General features: G+C 40.5%; 1 protein-coding gene across 7 annotated transcripts in view; it reads right to left on the bottom strand.

Moving 5' to 3' along the window:
- SLC38A1 (solute carrier family 38 member 1) overlaps nt 4427-23940 on the bottom strand; it is a 72674-nt gene continuing 53160 nt past the window's right edge. For 4 of the 7 annotated variants that reach the window (XM_018047893.1, XM_013963851.2, XM_018047892.1 and 1 more), the window contains 12 exons: nt 20236-20309; nt 18752-18844; nt 18348-18429; nt 17234-17316; nt 15746-15804; nt 15513-15626; nt 14059-14138; nt 10848-10948; nt 8395-8513; nt 7698-7839; nt 7509-7606; nt 4427-5666 (listed from right to left, as the gene is read on the bottom strand). In XM_018047893.1, the coding sequence (XP_017903382.1) occupies nt 5565-5666; nt 7509-7606; nt 7698-7839; nt 8395-8513; nt 10848-10948; nt 14059-14138; nt 15513-15626; nt 15746-15804; nt 17234-17316; nt 18348-18429; nt 18752-18844; nt 20236-20309 (1147 nt within the window). In that variant the 3' untranslated portion in view covers nt 4427-5564. The remainder of the gene's footprint in view (nt 5667-7508; nt 7607-7697; nt 7840-8394; nt 8514-10847; nt 10949-14058; nt 14139-15512; nt 15627-15745; nt 15805-17233; nt 17317-18347; nt 18430-18751; nt 18845-20235; nt 20310-23940) is intronic. The other 3 variants (XM_005680051.3, XM_013963849.2, XM_013963850.2) reach the window with 1 other exon arrangement.

Below are 23940 nucleotides of genomic sequence, written 5' to 3'. Positions count from 1 at the left end.
CAAGTTTACATTCAGAGAACTATGTTACCTGGGAGAGACTGTAAATTTTTCTAATTCCCAAACAAAACCACTAATATCAATGAAGACATTTATTCTTGATATGCAGATACTAGCAACTTCTATTTCAATGTGGATCAACAACTTCAAAAATATACAGCCTCCTATTTATTTACAATGTATTTACATACAAATGAAGTATTTCCTACAATAAGCCTCAACTGCATAGATTCTTCCTTTAAAAGACACGAATTCAAGCCTGTATGCACATGGGCCCAGTTTCACAGTCCTTCCTTGTAGAAAACTCTAAAGAAGGAGGTCTGAGCCCTGTGAATTTTACATGCTTTTCAAGAACTTTTCCTTTAAGATTTAGTGGTATTTTTCAGTTGTCAGCCACCCCGTCCCCAATTCTGTATCTGAAAACCTTAGATCATTATAAAGAATTCTCTGTATTTTAGAGGAATGGTGTTCTGTTGCTAAAAGATTCTCAGATTTGCCATTCCTAAGGAAAACACTAACATCTTTAAATGATAAAATCTCAATCTTTATTTTGAAAGTGGATAGAAGTTTACCATGAACTGGAATGGAGGAATTACATTCTTAAGGTTTACATCCTAAGCCTCAAGCCAATTTACATTGAAAAACAGAGGGAAATTGATGGCTTTTGCAATAAAGGCATAAAATCAAATACCTGATCATTTCACCAATCTCCTCCGCACCCCCAACCCAACAAGATGTGCCATGCAGCACTCTGATCCGCTGAAACAGAGTGGAGCACTAACCTTTTCAGAGCAGTCTGTAGTCCCTTTCAGCAGAGAACTCCCTTTAAAGGGAGGATAGGATTAATCATCACATGATGAACCCAAACATTCTAGAGAAACTTCTGACCTAAATTCACTATTTCCTCTAACAAAGGGTATATCTTTTAACTGCTTTCAAAAAAGAAAAAAAATCTAAAACACCTCATTTTCATTTCTTCACAGCTGCCAAAACTGTAACCTTACTGTGTCTCAGGCCCCGTGCAGGCAGCCTTATTTGCAATGATGCACCAGCATTTCCAGTGGGAAGGGGGCTGCATTTCTCCCCTCTGTAAGTCCTGGTTCCCATTCTTATCCCTCAAGTCCTAGGAACCACTGTCTGAGAATGACAGATAGGACTAATGGGGAGAAAAAGGAGAGATGAATTGGCTGTGTGGGTCTCTAACTGGACTTGTGCCAAGATCACTGGGAGTGATTATAAAATACAGTTTACTGGACCTCCACCCCCAAAGTTTCTGATCTTATTTGGTCTGGGCTGAGGCCTGAGTATGTGCATCCCATCGAGTTCCCAGGTGATGCTGCTCATCTAGGGAGCCCCACTTTGAGGAACACTGACTTAGAGGCTTGAATCCAACTCTAGAAAGAAGCTAATTCTGGGGTGACTGCTAAGGTGTCCTCTGAAACACCATGACACCTTATCACAGCCATTAGTCCACCCCAAGCTCTATGGCCATCACCCACGTATGTCTTTCTCAACAGGGTCTGCAAATGTAAGAGGAAAAGTGGGTAGGGAGGTTTTTACCCCTCTTTGACTACTGGGCAGTTAAACTATGACTTCCTAGCACTAAATCCATTGAAAGTGCTGTGTGCTGGCGTCAGCGACTGGCATGCAAGAGAAGATACACAGTGACATCATCCATGGTAGTGGGCGTGAAGGAGATAAACTCCAGGAGCAAAAGGTCCTACAGACAGAAGCAGGCAGGCCAGGCCTGAGCCTCCAGAGTAAGGGGTGGCAGTGGAAGATGTCCCTGGTGATGTACGGCCCACCAGAGGACCCCTGCTCCTCCTTAACCCTCCTCCTCCTATAAGATCTCTGGTTGCCCTGGACCTGGTCCCCTTCCTTTGCTGGGGACCCAGCTGTAGGCCATCTGGGCACTTCTAATTGGTGGCCACTCTGGTGCCACCACCCAGCAGGCAGTGTGAGGTTGGAGCGGTTGATCCAGATTCCACTAACACCACGAGGGGCAGCTTCTCAGCAACTCTGAGCAAACATCTGCTAGGAACAAAATCATATTCATTGCTTAGATCCCTTAGCAATCTTGTTAATATAGTATCCTATTTCAGCTAAACTATGAGTTTAGATTATCTTTTCTAGTTGGTCTGGGGGCCTAGTGTAACTTGGTTTCTGAAGGTAAATACATTCCAGGTTGCAAACAACCAACCGACAGTTCTGCACTATGCTCTGCCTATAAGCTGGCTCTGCACTAGCTTATAAGTTGCGGACTGCCTATGATTAACAAGACTGAATTTCTTTCCTGTACATATGCTGCTGTCCTCACTTCCAATAAGCAACATGAAGGAAATTAGGGATTTACAGTGTGCTATGTTATTACAACTAGAGAACAGCTTATACCCCAAAGCATGAACCTAGCACTGTCCACTGGTGCTGAGATCCCGTCTCCCCAAGGAAAACATGCTCCCAAAGGCTTAAGGTATAAAATTCGTTAGTCTACTCACATAGCAGAAAAACTTGTACAGCACTACTGTGTGATTTAAATTCTACCTAACATCTGTGGTACATGTATTTTTGGCTAAGGGTTCACTACTCTGAAGAAGAATAAGAACAGTACACTTTACAGCTAATCCCACACAAATCATGAAATTAATCACTGATATCTGACAAATTACAGTAGGGTCTATTATATTCAGTCAACAATAAACTTAAACATACAAAGAAGGTTTTAAAAACCTGTAGTAGTGCAGACATCAACAAGTGCCTCCTCTAAATAAGCATATTTTAAATAATAAAAAAAAATCCCGTTCTGACACATAAAATCCAGAGATCCAAAAATATTACTACATATCCCAAGCCTCCTCTAAATAAGCATATATTAAATAATTTAAAAAATCCCCTGTTCTGACACATAAAATCCAAAGATCCAAAAATATCACTATACATCCCAAGAGCTAATGATAATCTTTTAAACTGACTGTATGGGCAGAAAGTGAATTTTTATAAGTTAATGAAGAAAACAGGAAGTAGCCTAATATAGCTTGCAAATGAAATTTGCATTTTTTTAATGGAGGGTCATCCACTATCTAGCTAGTACATGATTGGGCGCCCCCGGACAAGCTCCAAGGCCCAGGCATCTTGTTTGGTTGAGTTTCTCTTCTGCTTATTTATGGAAGACTGTTGAGAAGGACAGAAATGTCTGGGTTTCACTGGGTTAGGAATTCATACATAGGTAGGTACTCATTTCTAAATACCTGAACTCTGATCTCTGTGGATGTAATTCTGGAGCATGACATTAGAAGCTATGATGATACTACTAAGACAGGCAGAAAATAACCTTTCCTTTTCCCCCAAGAGGGTCAGGAATGATCCTGATGCTTGCTTTCTGTATGGGATATTAGTCTGTAAAGGGGAGGGGAGAGTTTTGTGTTACTCCTGGTAAGTGTGGAGGCCTCAGTGCAGGAGGAACAGAGCCCAGAGTTAAGTGCCTCAAAACTCTGCCAAGAGTCTGTGGTTAGAGGCTACTTATCTCTGGATAAGAAATCTGTTCAGTGAACAGACGTGTTTGTTGAATTCAACCAGGATGTAGATATAACACAAGCCCTGTTTCAAGAGACTAGCTCTCAGGGTACACATGCTTCTCGTTGTGTGACACAGACAATCCAAGCACGGGTGATGGCCCAGCATAGGAGGAATGTGGTACTGGGTTTCTATTCTGTCCCCAATGCCTTTTCAAGCTACCGTGCCCCAAACTTCTCTTCTTTTGCAGTCTCTCGGGAATTTCCTTCACTTGCTTTTAGGAGAGGGGCTGGGGTAAGAGTGTCAGCAACTCTGTCCCCCATGTGGGTCACATCAGGTAGGCAGTGACAGCCCACCCTTGACCAGGGATGAGGAGAGGGACAGCACTGCCACCAAAGTCCCCATCTTGGGGGAGAAAGGTACACAGTGCTTTCATCACACGCAGTCCTCAAAATCACCTCTGAAGGCTCTTTTTCTTTTTTCAAGACTGGACGGATGGCTAGTGTAGAAGAAATAGGAATGAGGCTTATTTAAGGTACAAAAATCTTGTATTTGCAATAACCTAAATTTATAAATACAAAGTGTTAGTCGCTCAGTTGTGTTCGCCTCTTTGCAGCTTCATGGACTATAGTCCGCCAGACTCCTCTGTCCATGGACTTCTTCAGGCAAGAATACTGGAGAGGGTAGCCATTCCCTTCTCCAGGGGATCTTCCCAACCCAGAGATGGAATCAGGGTCTTCTGTACTGCAGGCAGAATGGGTTCCCTTGGTGGCTCAGACAGTAAAGAATCTGCCTGCAATGCAGGAGACACCAGTTCAACCCCTGGGTGGGGAAGATCCCCTGGAGAAGGGAATGGCTATCCACTCCAGTCTTCTTGCCTGGAGAAGTCCATGAACAGAGGAGCCTGGTGGGCTACAGTCCATGAGGTTGCAAAGAGGTAGACACAATTGAGCAACTAACACTTTCACTTTCATAGGTATAAAACAAATATTTTAAAGACCCCCCACCCCCAAAGTACCTAATATAAAACAGGACTTACTTTCCCTAGATCAGCCTTGGTTAGATACACATGATTTTCTGTGCAAAAAGCTGATGGACATGAGTAGAAGCTGCTGGGTTTATAATTTAAGAAAATGTTTTTCCCCCTTCAACAATATAGTTGTTGGGCTGAAGGCTATCTGCATCTGAAAAATATTTCCTCATGCATTTTGGACAATCTTTTTGTAGGACTCTTGCTTCTCAATTTGTTATAAAGATGTCATGGGTCTTCCCCAACAAAAGCTGACTCAGATTATATAGAGTAACTTTGACAGAGGGAAACAAAACTTCATTTGCTAGATAACCCATATGTGTAGTTCAGTATATTTACCAAGGTTAAGAATCATTCCCACCCCTTTCCGAGCTGAGAACACTCGCTAGAGAAGGTCTCTGCACAGAGTGGATGGAATGCCAGCGAGGTCATGAGCTGCTGAAGCTTGCCTGCCAGGTGATCAGAGCTGCCTCAAATATTGGGCATTCTCTGATCCAACAAGGGTATGTGCCCTGTGACTCTCATCTGATTATCCCTATGTGCTATTTTAACCAAAATAGGCAAATTATTTACGAAACCATTTTTTTCTGTAAAGCAAAATAAATATATACAATTCAAGATTCTTTTCTCTGCTAAAAAGGTACAGATATAAGCTGAATATCAGTAGGAAAATTATTTCAGAATCTGGATGTACAATAAATAAACACGATGGGTGATCATGTCTTCAAAGTTCTAAGAGACGATGAAATCACAAAAAAATAGAGTTAGTAGAGTGAAAAACAATCAACTGTGAAAAGTACTGGAAAATATGATTGCATGAAATTTGGAACCAAAAAATCCACAATCTTAAAATTGATCCCCAATCCTGGAGGGGCATGAGGCATGATAGAAACAGGTCTCTTGTTTTGCTTCCAAAGTATTATTTCATTGTGTATCTTGTAAATTTCTGTTTGCTTCTGTAAACTTGCAGACGAAGTGATGAAGGGTTGCTGATGCGTGGTAACTTGACTGTTTTTCTCAGCTGGTCTCAGTGGCCTTCGTCACCACTTGATGAGTAGGCCCAGTCGTAGATGACCAAGGGAATGCTTACCAGGGAAAACAACACCCCCAGAGCCAAGAAAAGGGCAGCCTGGAGTAACAGAAAGGCAAGGGTTATTTTCAGGGAAGCAAACATTTTCCACGTACACCTGGGAAAAAACGAAAATGATTTCCCTCTCTTTTCGTGTCCCCTCATATTTGGTTGGTTACATCTATTATCGAACTGTGAGATTCTTTCTAAAGTTTCGTGTACCTGATTCTCCAAGGATGGGATACTAAGAAAAACTAGCTGTGCAGAACCATCCTCTGTATTCTGCTCTTTGACTTCATGGTCATCTTAGAGTGAGTCTGCTCTACAACTGACTGGGTATTACTCTTGCTAGCTTCTTTCAGACTAAAGATGAAAATGAAAAAAAACAAAAAAGATCATCCTTCGACAACATACAGGTCATGTCATCAACCCCAAAGATCATCCTTCGACAACATACAGGTCATGTCATCAACCAGCCTAGTTTATCACTGGCAGGTAAACATTTCTGTTTGAAAAAGTGTTAAAAGGATATCTAAAAGCAGAGTAGATTTGATCGAGTGAGACAGGAAATGGGTATACAAAATTAAATGATTTCAAGGGTTGATGAAGGCCCAGGGGGCAGGTTATTAAATCTAAAATCTGGAGAACACAAGCTTTTAAATTGCTTGGTGCTGAGAGTTTCCAACAAGAGCTGAAATTCAGGGAGAAGGATGAAGCGTCATGAGAGCCAGGGCGGGCTGAACTGGAGTCTGGAGAAGGAGACACTGTTATGGGAAGGGGAGGGGGCGGAGAGTGGGTTTGAGAGGGTTGCATCCAGGCTCACCATCACCAGTCTGGTGTAACTCCCAGTGAGCCTCTACATAGACTGATCTCTTGTTTAATGCTATTTGGTAGATCTTCCCAGTGGTTTTATAATGGGAGCAAGGTTACAGAGGCCCAGAGATTCGTGATTAGTAGGTCTCCATCACTGTCAGACTGAATCTTCAGTTTACTACCAAAATTTAATCAACCCCCACCCCTGCAAAAAGCAAAAGTCCGCGACCAGAAGACTGGTTCTTCCTCTCTATTCTTATGAAGCCCCCACTGGTTAGATTTAGAAGGATTTGAGATTTACGGCTTTAGGGATAGTCCTGTTGGGGAAGCAGATGCTCCAGTGGCATCAACGATGCTTCCTCTAAATACACAGGGATGTTCCCCCATGCCTACACCTCTCACTGGGGTCTGTTGACTCAGGTAACCTGTGTGACTGGAGTGCTTACACTATCTGGGAGGGCAGTCGAGAAGCCTTCTCAAAGGCCAAACATAATGGTGCTCCAGAAGGTACTCATGCAGCAGCCACTTCACCCCTGCTTCCCTCACTGTCTCCAAGTGCACCACCTTCAAGATGCCCTTGAACTTCACCAGACCTGGAAACAAGAATTCCAATACGGAAAGGTAGTTTCTGAATCCAGGTCTGTTGCTCCAAAGCATTTCTGTCAAATCATAAAAAGACTCAATGCTAACTCAGCTGTTTCAATTAAGGCATTGCAGGTTCCCTGGGCTGATGGATGGAGTTACAGGACCAGGGACTATACAGAAACAGTGGACTGCAGAAAATTTTGAGTCCCTTTCCACTTCAGATCTTGCTAATGACAAGGCATCACCCTGGAGAGACAAAGCATGATCAATGTCTAATTTTTTGGCTGGCCACTCTGACACAAAAGGAGCAGAACCTGAAGATATTTTGAGGGCATGGAGAAGATCCTGATATGATATTTTAAATTTCCCGAATGGGCTAACACTAGGATGGTTGCCTCCTTTTGAGGTCACTGTAAGTACTGGTTGGTGGAGATGGACTATTTACCTGGGACAGTTCAATGAAAAACAAATTAGAAAAACGAGAGTGGCCGGCATGAGACATACCCAAATTCGCTGAGTTCCCTTATCCCCATCTTGGCTTGTGATTTTTAAATAAAGAGATGAAGGAAGAATGAAAATAAGCATATTAGCAGATGTAACGCCTGGAAAATAAGAAAAATTGAGGTTACCATTGTGAAAGTTTAACTTTCTAAACAGCTATCATAGAATAAGTGGCAGGTCAGAAAGCCATACCAACGACTCCAAAAATATCCTTCATGGAGGGTATGAAGATCACCAACAAGTTCATAATAACCAGGAGTATGAAGGTCACCGAGACATGACGACATAAATTAAACTTTGTTTTCTTAGACAGTTCAAATAAAGAAGATCGAACCTGCAGAAAAAGAAACAAAAGGTCCTGTCATGCCTCCAGCTCGATGCCTTTTGTGTTTCTCATCAGTTATGGACGGATTGGGGTGTAGGCATTTGGACATGTTCAGTCCACATCTCGTGAGTTTATAGATGGCTCAACTGTCTGGGGAGCCAGGGGGCTGGACATAATTTGGAAAGTCCTTTTCTTTATGAGTAGGTAGTTTTCTTTTGCAGGGGGTGGGGCGGGGCAGGGGACAGTTTCTATTTTATCTGTGACTGAGCACTCTCTTCTGGTCCTTCTATACTGCCCTGCCTTGGATGACTGGGATTCAAATAGTCTATCTACATCTCTCTGTAAAGAGGGGGGATAGATTAATCAAAATTGATTCATCTGTCAGAAGCCTACCCTGACTCACTGATCCTACTTTCTTTCCAAAGACCCTTGAGATTCTTCCCTGAGGCAGTTTCAGTGATGCAGGAATTCCCCACAGCAGCCTTGCTCTGCAAGCGGCTCCTAAAGGCAGCACGAAGAGGAGCCCTCAGCTTTTCTCAGGTTGCACTAAGGCCTTTTACTCACCGTGAAAAATAACACGGGCACGGTGAGGATGACGGCCACAATGACTGCCAGCCGTACCGTCAGGATAAGGATGTCATCCTTACTCTGATACTTGTGGAGAAGGTCGGACTGCACGCTTTCTAAAATGAGGCGGAATGTGAAAGGGCATTAAAACAAGACAGAAGAATTATCATGGAGTGACGGGTTTTCTGAACCACAAAGGATCTGTAAACTAAAGGAGGCAAGGAAAGCAATGTTCTGGGGACTGAAGTGTCTATTCAATTTATAAAGTTGAAGAGCAAAATCCCCCATGTGAGACATGCCCCACCTGTCCATACCTGCAGCAAAAAAGAGTGTAAGAATAATCACCAGAAATTACACAGAGTGTAATTTACACTGAACTAAACCTAGGAGTGAGCTGAGGTTAGGAATACCATACGGTTGAAACACAAAGCCCTTCTTCATCTGGATTCTCTTCAACTTGGTGCCACTCATCCAACAACGTCCATCAGCCTCAGTCCAGCTGCGTGGGCTACAGGCCACCTGGAGCCTCTTTCAAAGACTTCTGTTATCACTCAGCATCCAAGCAGAAGTGCCCATGGAACTTCATTGCTGCAAGGAACTCATTCTTCTCTTCCAGATATGTTTTCTTCATAAAGCTTATATACCAACCACTTTGAACTTTTTCTTAACACTGAACTTCAGAAAGTGTCATTTCAAAGACAATCAAAGCTAGAAAAGCAGTCACTGAGCAAGAAAAAGCTCACCCCTGCCCTTTGTAAAAGAATAATTGCTGTTTTTAAAATATTTATTTTTATTTATTCATTGGGCTATGTCAGGTCTTAGTTGCTGTGTGTAGAATCTTTAGTTGTGGCATGTGGGACTTAGTTCCCAGACCAGGGATCAAACCCAGGCCCCCCGCATTGGGAGCGTGGAGTCTTAGCCACTGGACCATCGAGGAAGGCCCACTCCTGTCTTAATTGATGACTGTACAGTACTTAGTTGTAATTTGGATGTGCTCTGGAGAGGAGCTAAGCTCAAGGTCCTTCTACTCTGCCATTTTGTCTCCAGCTCAAAAATCCACTCCTTTGACTAGAGATAGTTTCGTTCCCTTCCCATCTCAAGGTTCAGGGTGTGGAATTCCAGTTCCATTTAACAGTCTGGGCCAGAGACAGGTTTCAATTTTAGACAATGGATCCTAGATTATAATAAAAATCTCCTTAGTTGTAATTTCCTTGATTCAAAATTCATAACCATCTAAAAATACCTGAGCTTTTTTTCTTTGACCTAAGAGTATTGAAAGGCTTTGGTATTCTATTCTATGTGGAAAAAAAAATGGATTTGCCAGAAAAAAATCATAGCTTGAACAAGGCCACAGTGAGACCAGTCAACTAATATTAGCCTCTCTCTCTCTCCTTCCCTCCCTTTACCCACCCCCAAGCCCTGCAACTCTGCAGGAAACCTGAGAACACCATCTTTATGCAGAAATTAAATGTGGTATTTATGGATTCCTCAGACAATGCTCTTCTCCACTGCTTGTGAAAACAGTAATTAGGGAATTCCCTGCAGGTCCAGTGGTTAGGAGTCAGTGCTTTCACCACCAAAGGCCTGGGTTCAACCTGTGGTTGGGAACTAGGTCCTACAAGCTGTGAGGATTCTGGTAATGGTAATAATACAACTGTATAATCAGGGAAGCCTTTCCAGGCTGAATTAATCATCTCAAATGTGTTTAAATTTTGAAACATTTGTGTTTATGGAAAAAATAAGAAAGAAATGTTATTTAATAGGGAATGTAATGTGAAATTTATGTATTCAAATTTAAACCAGGTCCCAAACTGTAATGATAATGAAAGCTGTTAAATAAACCTGCAGGATGACTGGAATAGGAGAGGATGAAGAGGCAGTAAGGTAGACTTTTCATACAGGGTCAATAAAAGTTACAAATGAAACTCTGTTCTTTTCCAGATTTCATTTAACTCTGTCATTGCTTCATATTGAAGCAAAGCTCCACCTGCTGCTGAACAATCAGGTGTTTTATTCTTAATTAACGCACAGTGTCATGAGTGTAGCACTCTACTTTTTCTCACTTTCAAAATCTGTCTCTGTCTCTCTTTTCTATTAATGGAAAATGACCCAGTTCACAACAGCAATTAGGAAAGCCTTCTCTGATATAGTTCTAAACCTTCCTTAGTAAAGGTGACATGCTTATAAAATGCATTTTTTTTTTAAGGACAGTATTAGGAGAAAAAATTATGGCATGTTGTTTCAGTAATTATTCTATTGCATAGTCAGTATGAATATGTAAAGGAACCATAGCCATTTGCTTTAAGCAGAAGAAAAGATCAGTAAAATCAATGGACAGATTTGTTGCTTTTGGGGGTTATCACACTGAAATATCAGTACATATTTTGATACTGATTTTTAATAATTTACTTACTAATACCTATATTTAGGTACTGACAGAAGGTACTTACCATAGAATGTCAAATAGCCAAAAATGGCAGTCAAGAAATACATAACAAACATGGCGAAAAAGGAGATATTTGAAACCATCTGCATCTTTTTCTGTGATCGACTAAAAACAAAGAAAAAGAAATTTGAAAAATTAAAAACCATGTTATTGAATGTAAGCACAAATATTAACCCTGAAGAATGGAACTTAACATTCTTTCTATCAGGCTTGGGCTGACTTGAGCTCCTGTAATTACCCCCAGTAATTATACCAAATACGCCAGTTTCCAATAACCTTCTTTACACTGATTGGGTATTATGAGAGAAAGAGCCATGGAACAAACAATCCCTTCAATGTTCTTCCCCATTCTTCTGAAAGAAAATTGCGTTCTCATCTGAAGGGCAGAGTGTATTTTTTTAACATTTGTTTGATACTATCTCCACACTCAGGATGCACAGGAAAAAGGCAGAATAAGTTCCAATGCTGTTTTCTTGGCTCCAGAGATCAGGCGCTGAGCTAGAATTTGACTTTGCGAGTTTTGTCATTGAAACTGCTATTTAAGGTCTGATTTTCCCACCGAATAGCCTCAGGGAGGGTTTCCCAGGTGGCTCATTGGGTAAAGAATTCACCTGCAGTGCAGGAGATACTGGTTCCATCCCGGGGTCGGGAAGATCCCCCGGAGGAGGGCATGGCCACCCGCTCCAGTATTCTTGTCTGGAAAAATCCCATAGACAGAGGAGCCTGGCAGACTGCAGCCCACGGGGACGCAAGGAGTCAGACAGGACTGAAGTGACTCAGCACGCACGCACTCACACAGCCTCAGGGAAGCCTATATGTCTCCATAGCAACTGGTGCCCAAGAACTCACAGCTGGGATAAGGAAAGCCTCTCTCTCTCTGAGGTTAAGTTGATCTTGGGAGTTGGCATGAACCTCTAAGTTTCTTTAGCTGCCTAAACAATTAATCTCCAAGACTTGTACTCAAAGAGTAGGCCACCAAGAAAGCATGGCATTTGACTATGTCATAACAGGAAGTATGGAAAACAAGACAAACTGAGAAGTACCCACATAAGAAAACTACAAACTAAAAGCAGGACTATGAAGTTTAAAAGATGCCGGAGAAACCTTAAATATAAGATCATAAAGCAGGACTAATGTATGCAAAGATAGGCAGATGTAAATACTTCAAAACTTAGTCATAAATCAATTTAAAATGAAAGAGGAACAATCATGAGTGAATTCAACCCTGAATAACATCATCTTTCTTTCAAAATGGAAACAGATAACTATACTGTTAATCTTTTCTGAGCTTAAGACTATGCCATGATGCCTATTTCAAGAAACAAGAAAAATGTCAAACAATCTACCCTGACACCTAAAGAAACTAGAAAAAGAAGAATAAAATCCAAAGTCAGTATAAGAAAGGAAATAAAACTGAGTGGAAATAAACAAAATAGAAACTAAAAATAAAAAGACAATAGAAAGGGTCAATGAAACTAAGAACTGATTCTTTGAAAAGACAAACAAAATTGACAAACCTTTAGCCAGGCTTACAAAGAAAAAAAGACAGAAGGCCCCGATAAATAAAATCAGACACAGAAGAGACTAAGTACCAACAAACACCATCGAAATACAAGGGACGAGTATTATGAAAGTTATACACCAACACACTGGACAACCCAGATGAAATGGACAAATGCTTAGAATCATATAACCTTTCAAGACTGAGGCATGAAGAGACAGAAAATATGAATAGACCCATCACTAGTATAGCGATTGAAGCAGTCAGCAAAAACCTCTGGAAAAACAGAAGTCCAGGACCAGAGGGCTTCACTGGTGAATTGTACCAAACAGTCAAAGATTTAATACCTATCCTTCTCAAACTCTTCCAGAAATTTGAAGAGGAGGGAATGGTTCATAACATATTATGAGGCCAACATCTTTGTGATACCAAAACCAGACAAAGACAACACAAAAAAGGAAAATTGCTGGCTATTATCTCTGATGGATATAGATGCAAAAACCCTCAACAAAATATCAGCAATGACAAACCCACAGCAAACATCACTCTAAATGATGAAAAATGGAAGTTATCCCTCTAAAATGAGGAAGAGGACAAGGATGCCCACTCTTACCACTCTTATTCAACCTAATAGCAGAAGTCCTAGCCAGAGCAACTAGGGAAGAAAAATAATAAAAAGCATCCAAATTGGAAAGAGTAAGGTAAAACTGTCACTATTTACAGGTGACATCATTTCATATACTGAAAACCCTGAAGACTCTACCAAAAGACTATTAGTGATAATAAACAGGTACAGTAAAGTTGCAAGGTACAAAGTCATACAAAAATCTGCCATGTTTCTATATGCTAACAGTGAGATAACAGAGAAATTAAGAAAACAATTCATTTACAAGTGCAACAAAAAGAATAAAATATCTAGGAATAAATTTACAAGGATGTAGCTACAGAGAATAGAGCACTGGTTACCAGCAGGGAAGGGGTAGAGGGAGCACAAAATGGGGAAAGGAGATCCAGTGTATGGTGATGGATGGAAACTATATTTTTGTGAGCAGGACATAGTGTGTATGGAAGTAGAAATATCAGGTTGTACACATGAAACCTATATAAGTTGTAAACCAGTTATCTCAAAAACAGAGACTATGACATGATAAATATTTTTATGTAGAAAGTCTGATAACAGTGGGCCAAGAAGAGAACCCATGAGGGAATTCATAAGCAGTCCTTTCGTTCTCTTAGAAGAGCAATCAAAAACTAACCCATAATCACTGCAACAGTTTAAAGTGAACAACAATATTCTTCTGTCCAGTTTGTGGTCTTAACATTCATTTCTTCATGCCTGATTTACCAACCTTTTCCAACTAAACCAAAAGGCAAATCATATACAATGTATTCAGTGGTTCACAGATGAATCTGAAGATTACCATTATTCATCCGCAAACTAATCACAAGTAATATAAAGCAACACAAACACTTGAACTCTCTTAAGTAACACAGTATTTGAAAAACCAAATTAATAAGAAAAAGCCCACATAATAAACACTTTTTATATGTTTATGGCCAAAATATACTGCAGGTTTGTGTCTTGCTCAAGAATGACAAAGTAAATGTTGAAGTTCATGATATGAGTCCGTTTATTTTGATACAGCACTTGTCTAGTAATGAGGGGCTGTAAAATGACTCAGTTTGCAAACAAAAACAAAAACAAATCTCTTACTCTTTAAGCTCACTGTAAATTGGCAGGACCGACGGGTGGCAGACAAAAGCGAACGCAATTGTTGGTAAAGCATACACGGTCTATTCGAGAAGAAAAAATAAACATTATGGAAAGGCATTTTTACCATAAAAACTGTATTGCTCCAGTATTTCTGAGTTGTCTTTTTATCTGACAGCCCTTCAGAATCCTTGGATTATTTGGTTATTAGGGGAGCTTTGATATCTAAAATAGGAGTAGCTTTTCTAAGACAGCTTATCTAGCTTGAGACATTAGGCACTTGGCAGAGAGGGGTTTTACAGCCAGGCTCACCTACAGTGTATCTTACATCCCCCAGGCATTGCGTCACCTGTGGCACTAGCTGGTTACCAGCACTTTCCTCTGTTATTTCGCTGAGTCCCCACAGTCCTGAGACAGACCAGCACTATTCTCCTGGCTCCCTCCAAGACAGGCAAGGCAACACAGCCAGAACATGCACCTTCGTTTCACTGCTCTGTGCTTTATAAGGGGTGCAGCAGTCAGACTTAAATATGGCATCTAAAAAGAAAATGACTTTCTTAAAAGAAAACTACTTTACTACTTTGGGGTACTTTTAAGAGTTTAAAGAGAGAGCAGGTAAGAGATCAATCTAAATTAGTTTCTCAGAAAAAGATAATTCAATATAGTAACTTCTTATGCAAAAAGAAGCTGGCAGAGAAGAAGGGAAAAGTAACATTTCTCATGCCATAATTTTGCCCAAGTAAGGTATCAGGCACATTCTAAGAAACCCTATAAGATACACAATAGGATCATTGTTTTACAAATGGAGTTGACAATTTGCCTGAGCATTCAAATCCAAGCCTGACTGTTTCCATAGTCCTACCCTTCCCCAATATGTCGTATGAATGTTCCTGAAGTGTCAATTTGTGGTAGAGTCTATATTTTAACTGTACAAGCTGGGGAAGTTTGAGGTATTCCTTTCTGTCACCATGAGACAGAAGCAGTGAGCTGTGGGATGGGGATGGGTGGGAGGGAGGCTCAAAGGTAGGGATATACATATAGTCAGGACTGATTCAAGTTGTTTGGCAGAATCCCACACAACATTGTAAAGGAATTATCCTCCTATTAAAAAATTAATTTTAAGAAAAGAAGAAGCAGTGGGCTAAGGATGTTATTAATTTGTTTTTAAAGAACTGTAAGAAATAGCAGAGCTGAGATAATTGTGCAGAAAGAGGTTTTCACAGAGAATACTTTAGGTTGTCCTACACTAAACTGGGTCAAGGGGAGCATGAAATACACCATTTGTATATTATTATTTCTTCAAGGTCATTAAATGGATTGTGGCATTTGAAACCTGTGGTACCCTGTTCCTTTGAGAACAAATACATCAAAGACAGTTTAATTAAAACAAGTTTAAGAAACACAATGTCCTTTGTAAAAACACTCCTATTTTTATATCTAAAGGACAAGAAATGTACCTTTGAATTGAAGGTAACATATTTTGGCGTACACATGTCCACATTTGTTGAATTAGGACTTGTTGAATTTAGCTCTGGAACAAAACAGGCAATTTGAAATTTCTTGTAGATAACCTGGCATTAAAAAAAATAAAGGAGAAACAAACTTTATCAAATAAAGCCCAATAATGCATAATTATTACGTAGCATCGTACTATGGCAAAACCAGGCCAACCATTTCAACCAGCACTTACCACAATTAGGAAAAAAACCATACAGCTCAAGGAAAATCCACTCGTATAGCCAAGATAACCTAAAAAGAGTTTAAAGAATTATTATTATTATTTTATCATCACCTCTTTCAATGCATTATTTCAAGCACAGTTTGGGGTTCCAATAATATCCATACATGCTAATATGAATATAAGATTTTCTATTTGATAGGGCTATCTTATTTGGCAAAAAAATGGTAACTTTAAATTAAAACAATACAGTAGTATGTGCTTTGATTCCAGTTCTTCCTGACACACTAGAGAATGCAGATTTCCAGAATCCAGGGGAAAAGAGCCTCCCAAATTTGGCTATAGTCTCTGCTGCTGTGTTCTAATGAATTCCTATAGCCAAATCCATTCACTCCTTGATCCGTTCGATAGTTCTGGATTATGTACTCACTGTGTACATACTGAATATGCACAGAAGAGATGAAGTGATTTCTAGGGACAAACTGAGCACCCGAGGCACTCGGCCTTGTTCCCCTTAGAATGCCTGGGAGATCTCTGAGCACCATAAGCTCCAGAAAGGCAGAGTTAAGTGGTCTCTGGGGGCTGCATGGTTCTCACCTCTGGGGGAGAAGAGTCTTTCTCCATTAGCACTAAAAAGAGCTATATATACACAGAAAAGCTTAAACACAGACTCAGAAACCAGAAAATTAAGTAGCAGTAAGAACTTGAAATGTCTGCCTCGAATGAGCCCAGAATTATAAGGAAATGCATTTCAGAGGCATTGGACTGGACAGAGGTCTGGCTGCATTATTTCACACATGACATTTTCATAACATCAGGGGTTCTTGTCTCCAAATATAAGCACACATGCAAAAATGTCAAAACCAAGTGGATATGGCTTAGTGATCATCTACCACTTTTCACTTCTCTCTCTCCCTTCAGTGAGACTGGTTAGACTCTGACCATTTAAGATTGATTCATAGTATCAATTTTTGCCTGTTCAGTCACTCAGTCATATCCGACTCTTTGCGACCCCATGGACTGCCAGGCTTCCCTGTCCTTCACCATCTCCTGGAACTTGCTCAAATTCATGTCCATTGAGTTGGTGATGCCATCCACCCATCTTGTCCTCTATTGTCCTCTTCTCCTCTGGGTAAAAATACAAGCCACTTTCTGTCTTGGTATTAGCTGTGAAATTCTGTCCATCTAAACAATCAGAGTGTGTAAGACCTTCTATGAGGAGAATTCCATTTTTTGGACTTTGGGCTTTTAGACAGAGCATTTTCTGCTGCTGGCCCCAGGACCCCCTTTACACTTCCATGGCTTAGAAGAGGGACTGCTTACAAAGTCGCATACAAGCCAGTGTTTTTGTCCCCTATTAAAGTCGTGCCTCATTAATACTTACAATTTATTATTCAATCTTTACCCTACAAGTCAAAGTAGGGAGCAAAGTTGTTTGTTTTTATTAGGTTTCTGATTCATCTGAGTGCTGTAGAGACTGTGATAAAAGCAAGATCTTACCTAAGTTCTTCAAGAGACACAGAGGGAGAATTATGCCAAAGGTAACTACCACCACCATCAGGCGGCCATCCACGTACCAGGCTCTGGAAGGCATTTAAGCAGATAGCCATATTTTCTTAGAAAGCGACTTTTTTTCTCACAAGTAAAATTTCACAATATTAAAAAAATGTTTTTATTTTTAGTGTTTACCATTAATTGTAATTATTATTACAAATAAATTAATTGTTAATTAATTATTATTAAACACTTTAGGCCAACCACTAGTCATTTACTATCATCTGTCTCTCCATGTGACTGAAGAAGAGATACTGCTTTCCCCCTGCTCTTCCCCACTGGCTAAGTGTGCCATTCCTCTGAATTATTTATATGACTTTAAAGCTGAATGCACACATTACGTTTTGTCAGATTACAACTTGTCTTATCAATTGTTTAAAGAAAAAGTTCCTTTTTGCTTGGCTTGGTGAATATCATCAAAAAATAAGTCACGACGGGTAGGCATTGCTTTCTTCCTAATTGCTTGTATTTGACCTTGAATCCTGATGCTAGAACACTAAGAACTCTGGCTTCTACAATTCTCCCTTGAAAGAAGACAGAGAAACTAAGACTGACAAGAACTGTTCAACAAGAGGTAGTCAAAACATAACGGTGTGCCAAATGCAGAGGCAACATCTTCCAAGGTTAGCTGGACCTTTAACGAGGTTGGCTCATGTCAATTCTGCTCCCAAAATGTTCTGTCTCTTCTTTAAGGAAGAATTTTGGATCTTAATTTTGCATGTTCTATTTCTGCATTAAAAATACTCCATGTCTGTTTTATTTCATAAAAACTAGATGTCAATTTCAAGCTCTTGGGAAGTTGCAGGACTTAGCGTCTTAGCACGGCCGATGGATCTATTTTTTAAATGCTCAGATTCAAACGGTTCTCCTTGCTTCCTTCATTTATATACCCTCAAGCAAACAAGACACAACAAGAAAAACAAGAAACAGGAAACCAAGAAAAAACAGCCTAGGGAAAATTCTGTTTCTGCAGTCTTCATAGAACAAAAACTTGGGTTATTAGCCCACATTTCAATTAAAAACATTTTAGTTATCTTTTAAACAACAGTCTATAACTTACGAAAATTCCTCTTCCTTTCCCATTAGAAATTTTATGGCAGAAGGTAGCTCATTTTTTACTATGAAGAGGTAGCTCAGTATTGCTAGAAGAAAATGAGAACATTTTTAGAAAGAAGATACTGAGGCTCATGTTGCAAGCTATACAAAAGGTGACCAGACTCTCTCTAGAGTAACCTTCAGTAGTACATAAAGATGGCTGTAGACACTGTTCAAGTACCCCTGGCTCTAACTGTAACTGGTTGTAAGTGACTACTGTCTCTGCTTCACTTTCATTGCACAATTGTAGCAACGAGAATGACACTGCTTGAATTGTGTTAAAATTCATGTGGCCACCCAACCACTGAGATTAGAAAAAATAGTAATAACATTCCCAACTTTAATGTATAGAAAAAACAATCTTTTTACCTCCAGTGTTCTGTAGGGAGGTGGCTCCAAAGATGACGAGTTTCCCTGTGGTGCCAAAGACCTGTTCTCCCAGCTTTTCATAAACCATGCAGCCTGTTTAAAAAACCATAGTTGAGAACAGAAAAAATGATGAGTTCCCTACATTAAAAATAGCCAAGATTTCACCATTCTATTGACTATTCCCCAAGTTACTGGGTCTTTATCAAAAATCATATACATAGTCTTCTTGGCTTTGCAAGGATTAAGGGATTCTCACTACAAAACAAAAATAACTTGTTAACTTTTAAAAATGTCAGACATGACCACCATTTTTTTTTTCAGGTTGGCTACAAAAGCATTACAAGTAAGTGATTAGGTCATAAGCCTTATTTTCATTTTAATTATCTCAAAAATCTCCCTACTTTACTGGGGGGAATTCCCATTCTAATTTTATTTTCAGGTCTGGTGTATATTATTAAAATAAAAATTTGATTTAAAAATAAAAACCCTGATGGGAAGAAAGGTTCCTTTTGAACTGATGAGGCTAACAAGGAATAATAATATTCCAACAATGCCTTGTGGGTTCTAAATATAATAACATAAAAACATGTAATAACCACAACATTAGAATTTTGATCTTTATTTCAGAGATTTGACACTCACAAAAGACAGCAGCAGATAACTCTTTCAAGAAAATAATTAGGCTATAGCAAAATTCTGAAGTCTTCAACTGGCTCATCTCACCAAATGTTAAACCATTCATTAAAAAAATGGGTTTATGTTTCTGTAACAGTTCAGCTCACATTTTTCAAAAGGTTCACAGAAAGAAATTGGGTTAGACTATAATTAAACTTTTGTTTATTCTTTCATAAGACTGATGTTTAAACTAGACAATGGTTAGATCCACAGTTTATTACAAAATGTTCCAGTTAAATGGAGTCATCTATATACAGTAATGGTTGGCCAATGTGGTTTTAGCTAACGTAAAAGTCAAAGTATTACAAACATAATCCAGTGTCCCAGGAATAGAAAATAAACACTTCAGGTATTACACTGCCCAGAGAACTTAAAGTCTTTTCACAGCACACTGACGCCCACATTGCTCGGGAGTCACATCTTCTCCTTGGAATATGCACAAAAGAGAATGAAAGCTCTGTTTACTTTTAAAACCTTGGAGCCTATAATATAAAAGCATGGGATCCTTGGTCTGAATTTATAAACACTTGAGGAAAAACCAAGGTCTTTAAAGTGAAGTCATCTTAAACTAGAAAAGCAAGTATATTTGAGGGTTCTCTTCAAATTGCAATGTTATTTGCTTAGTATTCATAACAAGTTCATTTACATGTTTCTGTATCTACTCTAAGTAAATACCACTATAGGTCTTCCAGCGACAACAGGTCAAAGTACTGTTTTTCCTTAATATACAAGTTGTTGAACAGGGAGAGTATCATTTGTTCATAATGTCACTGTGAGAATTTATCACTTTGGCTTTACAAACAGCTTACCTGTTTCCTTTGAACAGATCAACAGCAGGTTGATTGAATATATAGACAGCAGTGTTACTGAAGTCAAAAGTACCCTAAAGCAAAGAAAATAAGTCTTGTGATAACAATAAAGACTCCACCGTAAACTGCGGAAAGGCCAAGGCTGATTCGTAGGTTAGCACTATTCACTGATAGAATCCAAATACTGGACCTATTATTCACACCCTCATTAACATCGTCAATAAAAATGTTCTACCAAGTAAAGAACTGCTCATTGGACTGTAACTCCAAGAATTCAAATCTTTTACGAAATTCTAAGCTTAAATATAAATGGCACTCTGGGATCATTTCAATTGAGCTGACTTTTAAAACAACATTGTGAAAGAAAGCTTTTGTGGTCTATGGTACACTTTCTGTGACATCTAAGTGAGGAAGTGTGAGAAGGGAGGGGTGGGGGCTGGGAGAGGAAGGCATGAAGCAACCTTTAGGTCAGCGACGTGACTTTGGGCACCTTGCCTGAGGTCTCCCATTCCTAGATTCCTTGCCTATAATATAAAGGCGAATGGTGTCTAGGGTTCTTTCCATCTATTTGCTCTATGGCTATTTCTGAATAAATAAACCACTGAGATAATTCACTTTTTTTTTTTTTTTTTTGCTCCCAGTGTCTCTTAAAAGAACCTCCTTTAATGGATGGGAAAATTCTGACAATCAGCTGTGATGAAAAGACGGTTGAATGGTGAACTCATGGTTTTGTTTTAGTACATCTGGCTCATGGCCGAACGTTCCTCAAGAAAAAAGCACAGTTAAAAATGATGTGGGAGATGACACAGATTTCAGAATCATTTGGTTAAAACAGACCTAAAAATTGAAAATAAAGCTTATTTATTAACAGGAACAAAATTCCAGTCTTCTAGATGAAACCATTCACTTCCTGATGTTGGGGAAAATGTCCCGGAAACAACGCTTTAGCGTAATTGATTCCATGTCTGAGTAATTATGGCAATTATTTTTCTGGCAAGTTCTGTTGGGCAGTGCTTGGCACCTTGTGCAGTTCTCTCTGCAAGGGCCTCTTCCCCGACCTCCCCACATCCCACACACCTGCTGAACCCCTGCTGAGATGCCACCTCCTCAGGTGCCTTCCCTTGCCCCAGGCAGAAAGACAGCTTCTTAGCTTTCCCCTGTCTTGCAGCATTTTGTTTCGCCTATGTTTCAACCATGGTGAGATAAATGGGGGAGCAAAGACAGTCAAGGGCGGAGAAGATGAAGGGCCGGAGACTGGCCAGGAAAAGTAAGAGTGACAGGGCTCACCAGACATAAAACAAAACCTGGGGGAAAGATCAGAAAACCTAACCCTTTGGGTGAAGGTACAACTGACCAGCTAACAAAGGGGAATTTAGGCATGACTGTAAGGAAGTGCATCTGGATATGTATTGACTCAGATCTCAGAGTAATAGGGTGAATAAGAGGGTAAGTCCCTTATTACTTATTCTGGTTGAGGGACATGAAAAGCTGAAAGCAAGCATTTATTAAGCAATGGAGCAGTTTTGAGATAAGCAGTGGAACATGACTTGATACGCCACAGAGTAAGACACAGGACACAACTGTGCTATGACTTCTCTTTCATCTTGTAAGATAATATTTATGTTGAAGAAGCAGACCTTGAGTTTCACTCCGAGTTCACTCACGGTGACACTGAACCCTAAATGGCAATTTCTGCATGTGCCTAGGCCAGGCCACAAGGCATTTATTTCTGTGTGGCACAGAGAGCTTGGGCTTCCCAACTGGAGGCTGAGTGGGCGGAACTTGAGGATTAGCCATATGCTCTTCTGGAGTGACTTTGTCCTTTGCTCAAGTGACTCTCTTGGAACTGAGCTGGGGAGAAGAGTGCATATTACCACTGGCCCCGAGCTATGGAGTAAAGACTATGACCTCTCAAAATACATACCTGGCAGGAGGGATAATTACTAATGTCTACCTGTGGTGTTGGAGAAGACGCTTGAGAGTCCCTTGGACTGCAAGGAGATCCAACCAGTCCATTCTGAAGGAGATCAACCCTGGATTTCTTTGGAAGGACTGATGCTAAAGCTGAAACTCCAGTACTTTGGCCACCTCATGTGAAGAGTTGACTCACTGGAAAAGACTCTGATGCTGGGAGGGATTGGGGGCAGGAGGAGAAGGGGACGACAGAGGATGAGATGGCTGGATGGCATCACTAACTCGATGGACATGAGTCTGAGTGAACTCCGGGAGTTGGTGATGGACAGGGAGGCCTGGCATGCTGCGATTCATGGGGTCGCAAAGAGTCGGACACGACTGAGCGACTGAACTGACTGACTGACCTAACGGTTAACCAAAGGCCCTCAGCCCGAAGAACTGGGTATTCAATAGCAGAAGAAAGATTCTAAGGAAACATCTGTTCCCCCAGCTAGGACCATGTGGAGTTCTCATACCAGAAGCCACTTTGCCTTTCTTTTGGGTGGACTTTCTTTGGAGATGATGCACTTGTATCAGGGCTTCCCCTGGTGGCCCGAGTGGTAAAGAACCCGTCTACCAGTGTAGGAGATGCAAGAGTCTTGGGTTCGATCCCTGGGTCGGGAAGATGCCCTGGAGAAGGAAATGGCAACCCACTCTAGTATTCTTGCTTGGGAAACCCATGGACAGAGGAGCCTGGAGGGCTACAGTCCACAGGGTCGTAAAGAGTCGACACCACTGAAGTGACTCAGCACGCACACATGCATATCGCTTCCTTTTCTTTTCCAAGTGGGAGAAAAGGGTTGATCAGGGAAGATTTTAGCAGGAAACTCAGCTATCTTCTTCCCCACACTTAACACTGGCAAACTGAGATCATCCCACAGTGATGACAAGCCCCTTGCTTCCATGTCTGAGAGCCATCAGGTCACACCCCCAACCAAATGACCCCATAGTAAGTCTGATAGCCAATCCCTGAAGACCCTTTTCTCCATGCCTTCAAACATATACACCTTCCCTTCCAAGACTGAAAGCTAATATAAAGCAAAAAGTTTTTTCTAAGTTGTCACTAAGAGGCAACTTCTGTATATATTAAAACTCTAAGACTGCTTTAGCCTGTAACGGAATCTAGCACTAATGGCATTAAAATTTAGAAAAATTCACCCCCCTATTTAGATTCTTAGAAGAAGTGATAAGGTATCTAATTAGTTATCACAGATCCCAGAATAGTTTAAGAGGCTCCAGTGGGAGCTGACGTCTAAAAGAAAGACCAGGAAGAATGACTTGAGATACAAAAATGATTTATTTGAACATTTATTTTGAGCCTAACTGTGCCCTTACTTGGGCTTCCCTGGTGGCTCAGAGAGTAAAGCGTCTGCCTATAGTGCGGGAGACCTGGGTTCAATCCCTGGGTTGGGAAGATCCCCTGGAGAAGGCAGTGGCACCCCACTCCAGTACTCTTGCCTGGAAAATCCCATGGATGGAGAAGCCTGATATGCTACAGTCCATGGGGTCGCCAAGAGTCGGACACGACATTTATCCAAGTAAACATCTGGACATATAGCTTGGTTTCCTGGAGGAGAAACATAAGCTGGTATCCCTGAACTAAGAGCAACAGAAGTGATTCATGTTTTCATCTCATCTGGGTGTCATATAAGCTTTCATGCTGCTACGTGTGTGCGTGCTCAGTCGCTCAGTCGTGTTCAACTACTTGAGACCCTGTGGACTATAGTCCACAAGGCTCCTCTGTCCATGGAA

Source organism: Capra hircus, chromosome 5 (assembly GCF_001704415.2).
Source record: "Capra hircus breed San Clemente chromosome 5, ASM170441v1, whole genome shotgun sequence".
Lineage (NCBI taxonomy): Eukaryota > Metazoa > Chordata > Mammalia > Artiodactyla > Bovidae > Capra > Capra hircus.
The sequence above is the reverse complement of the archived record's forward strand: the minus strand, read 5'-3'. Positions and strand labels throughout refer to the sequence as shown.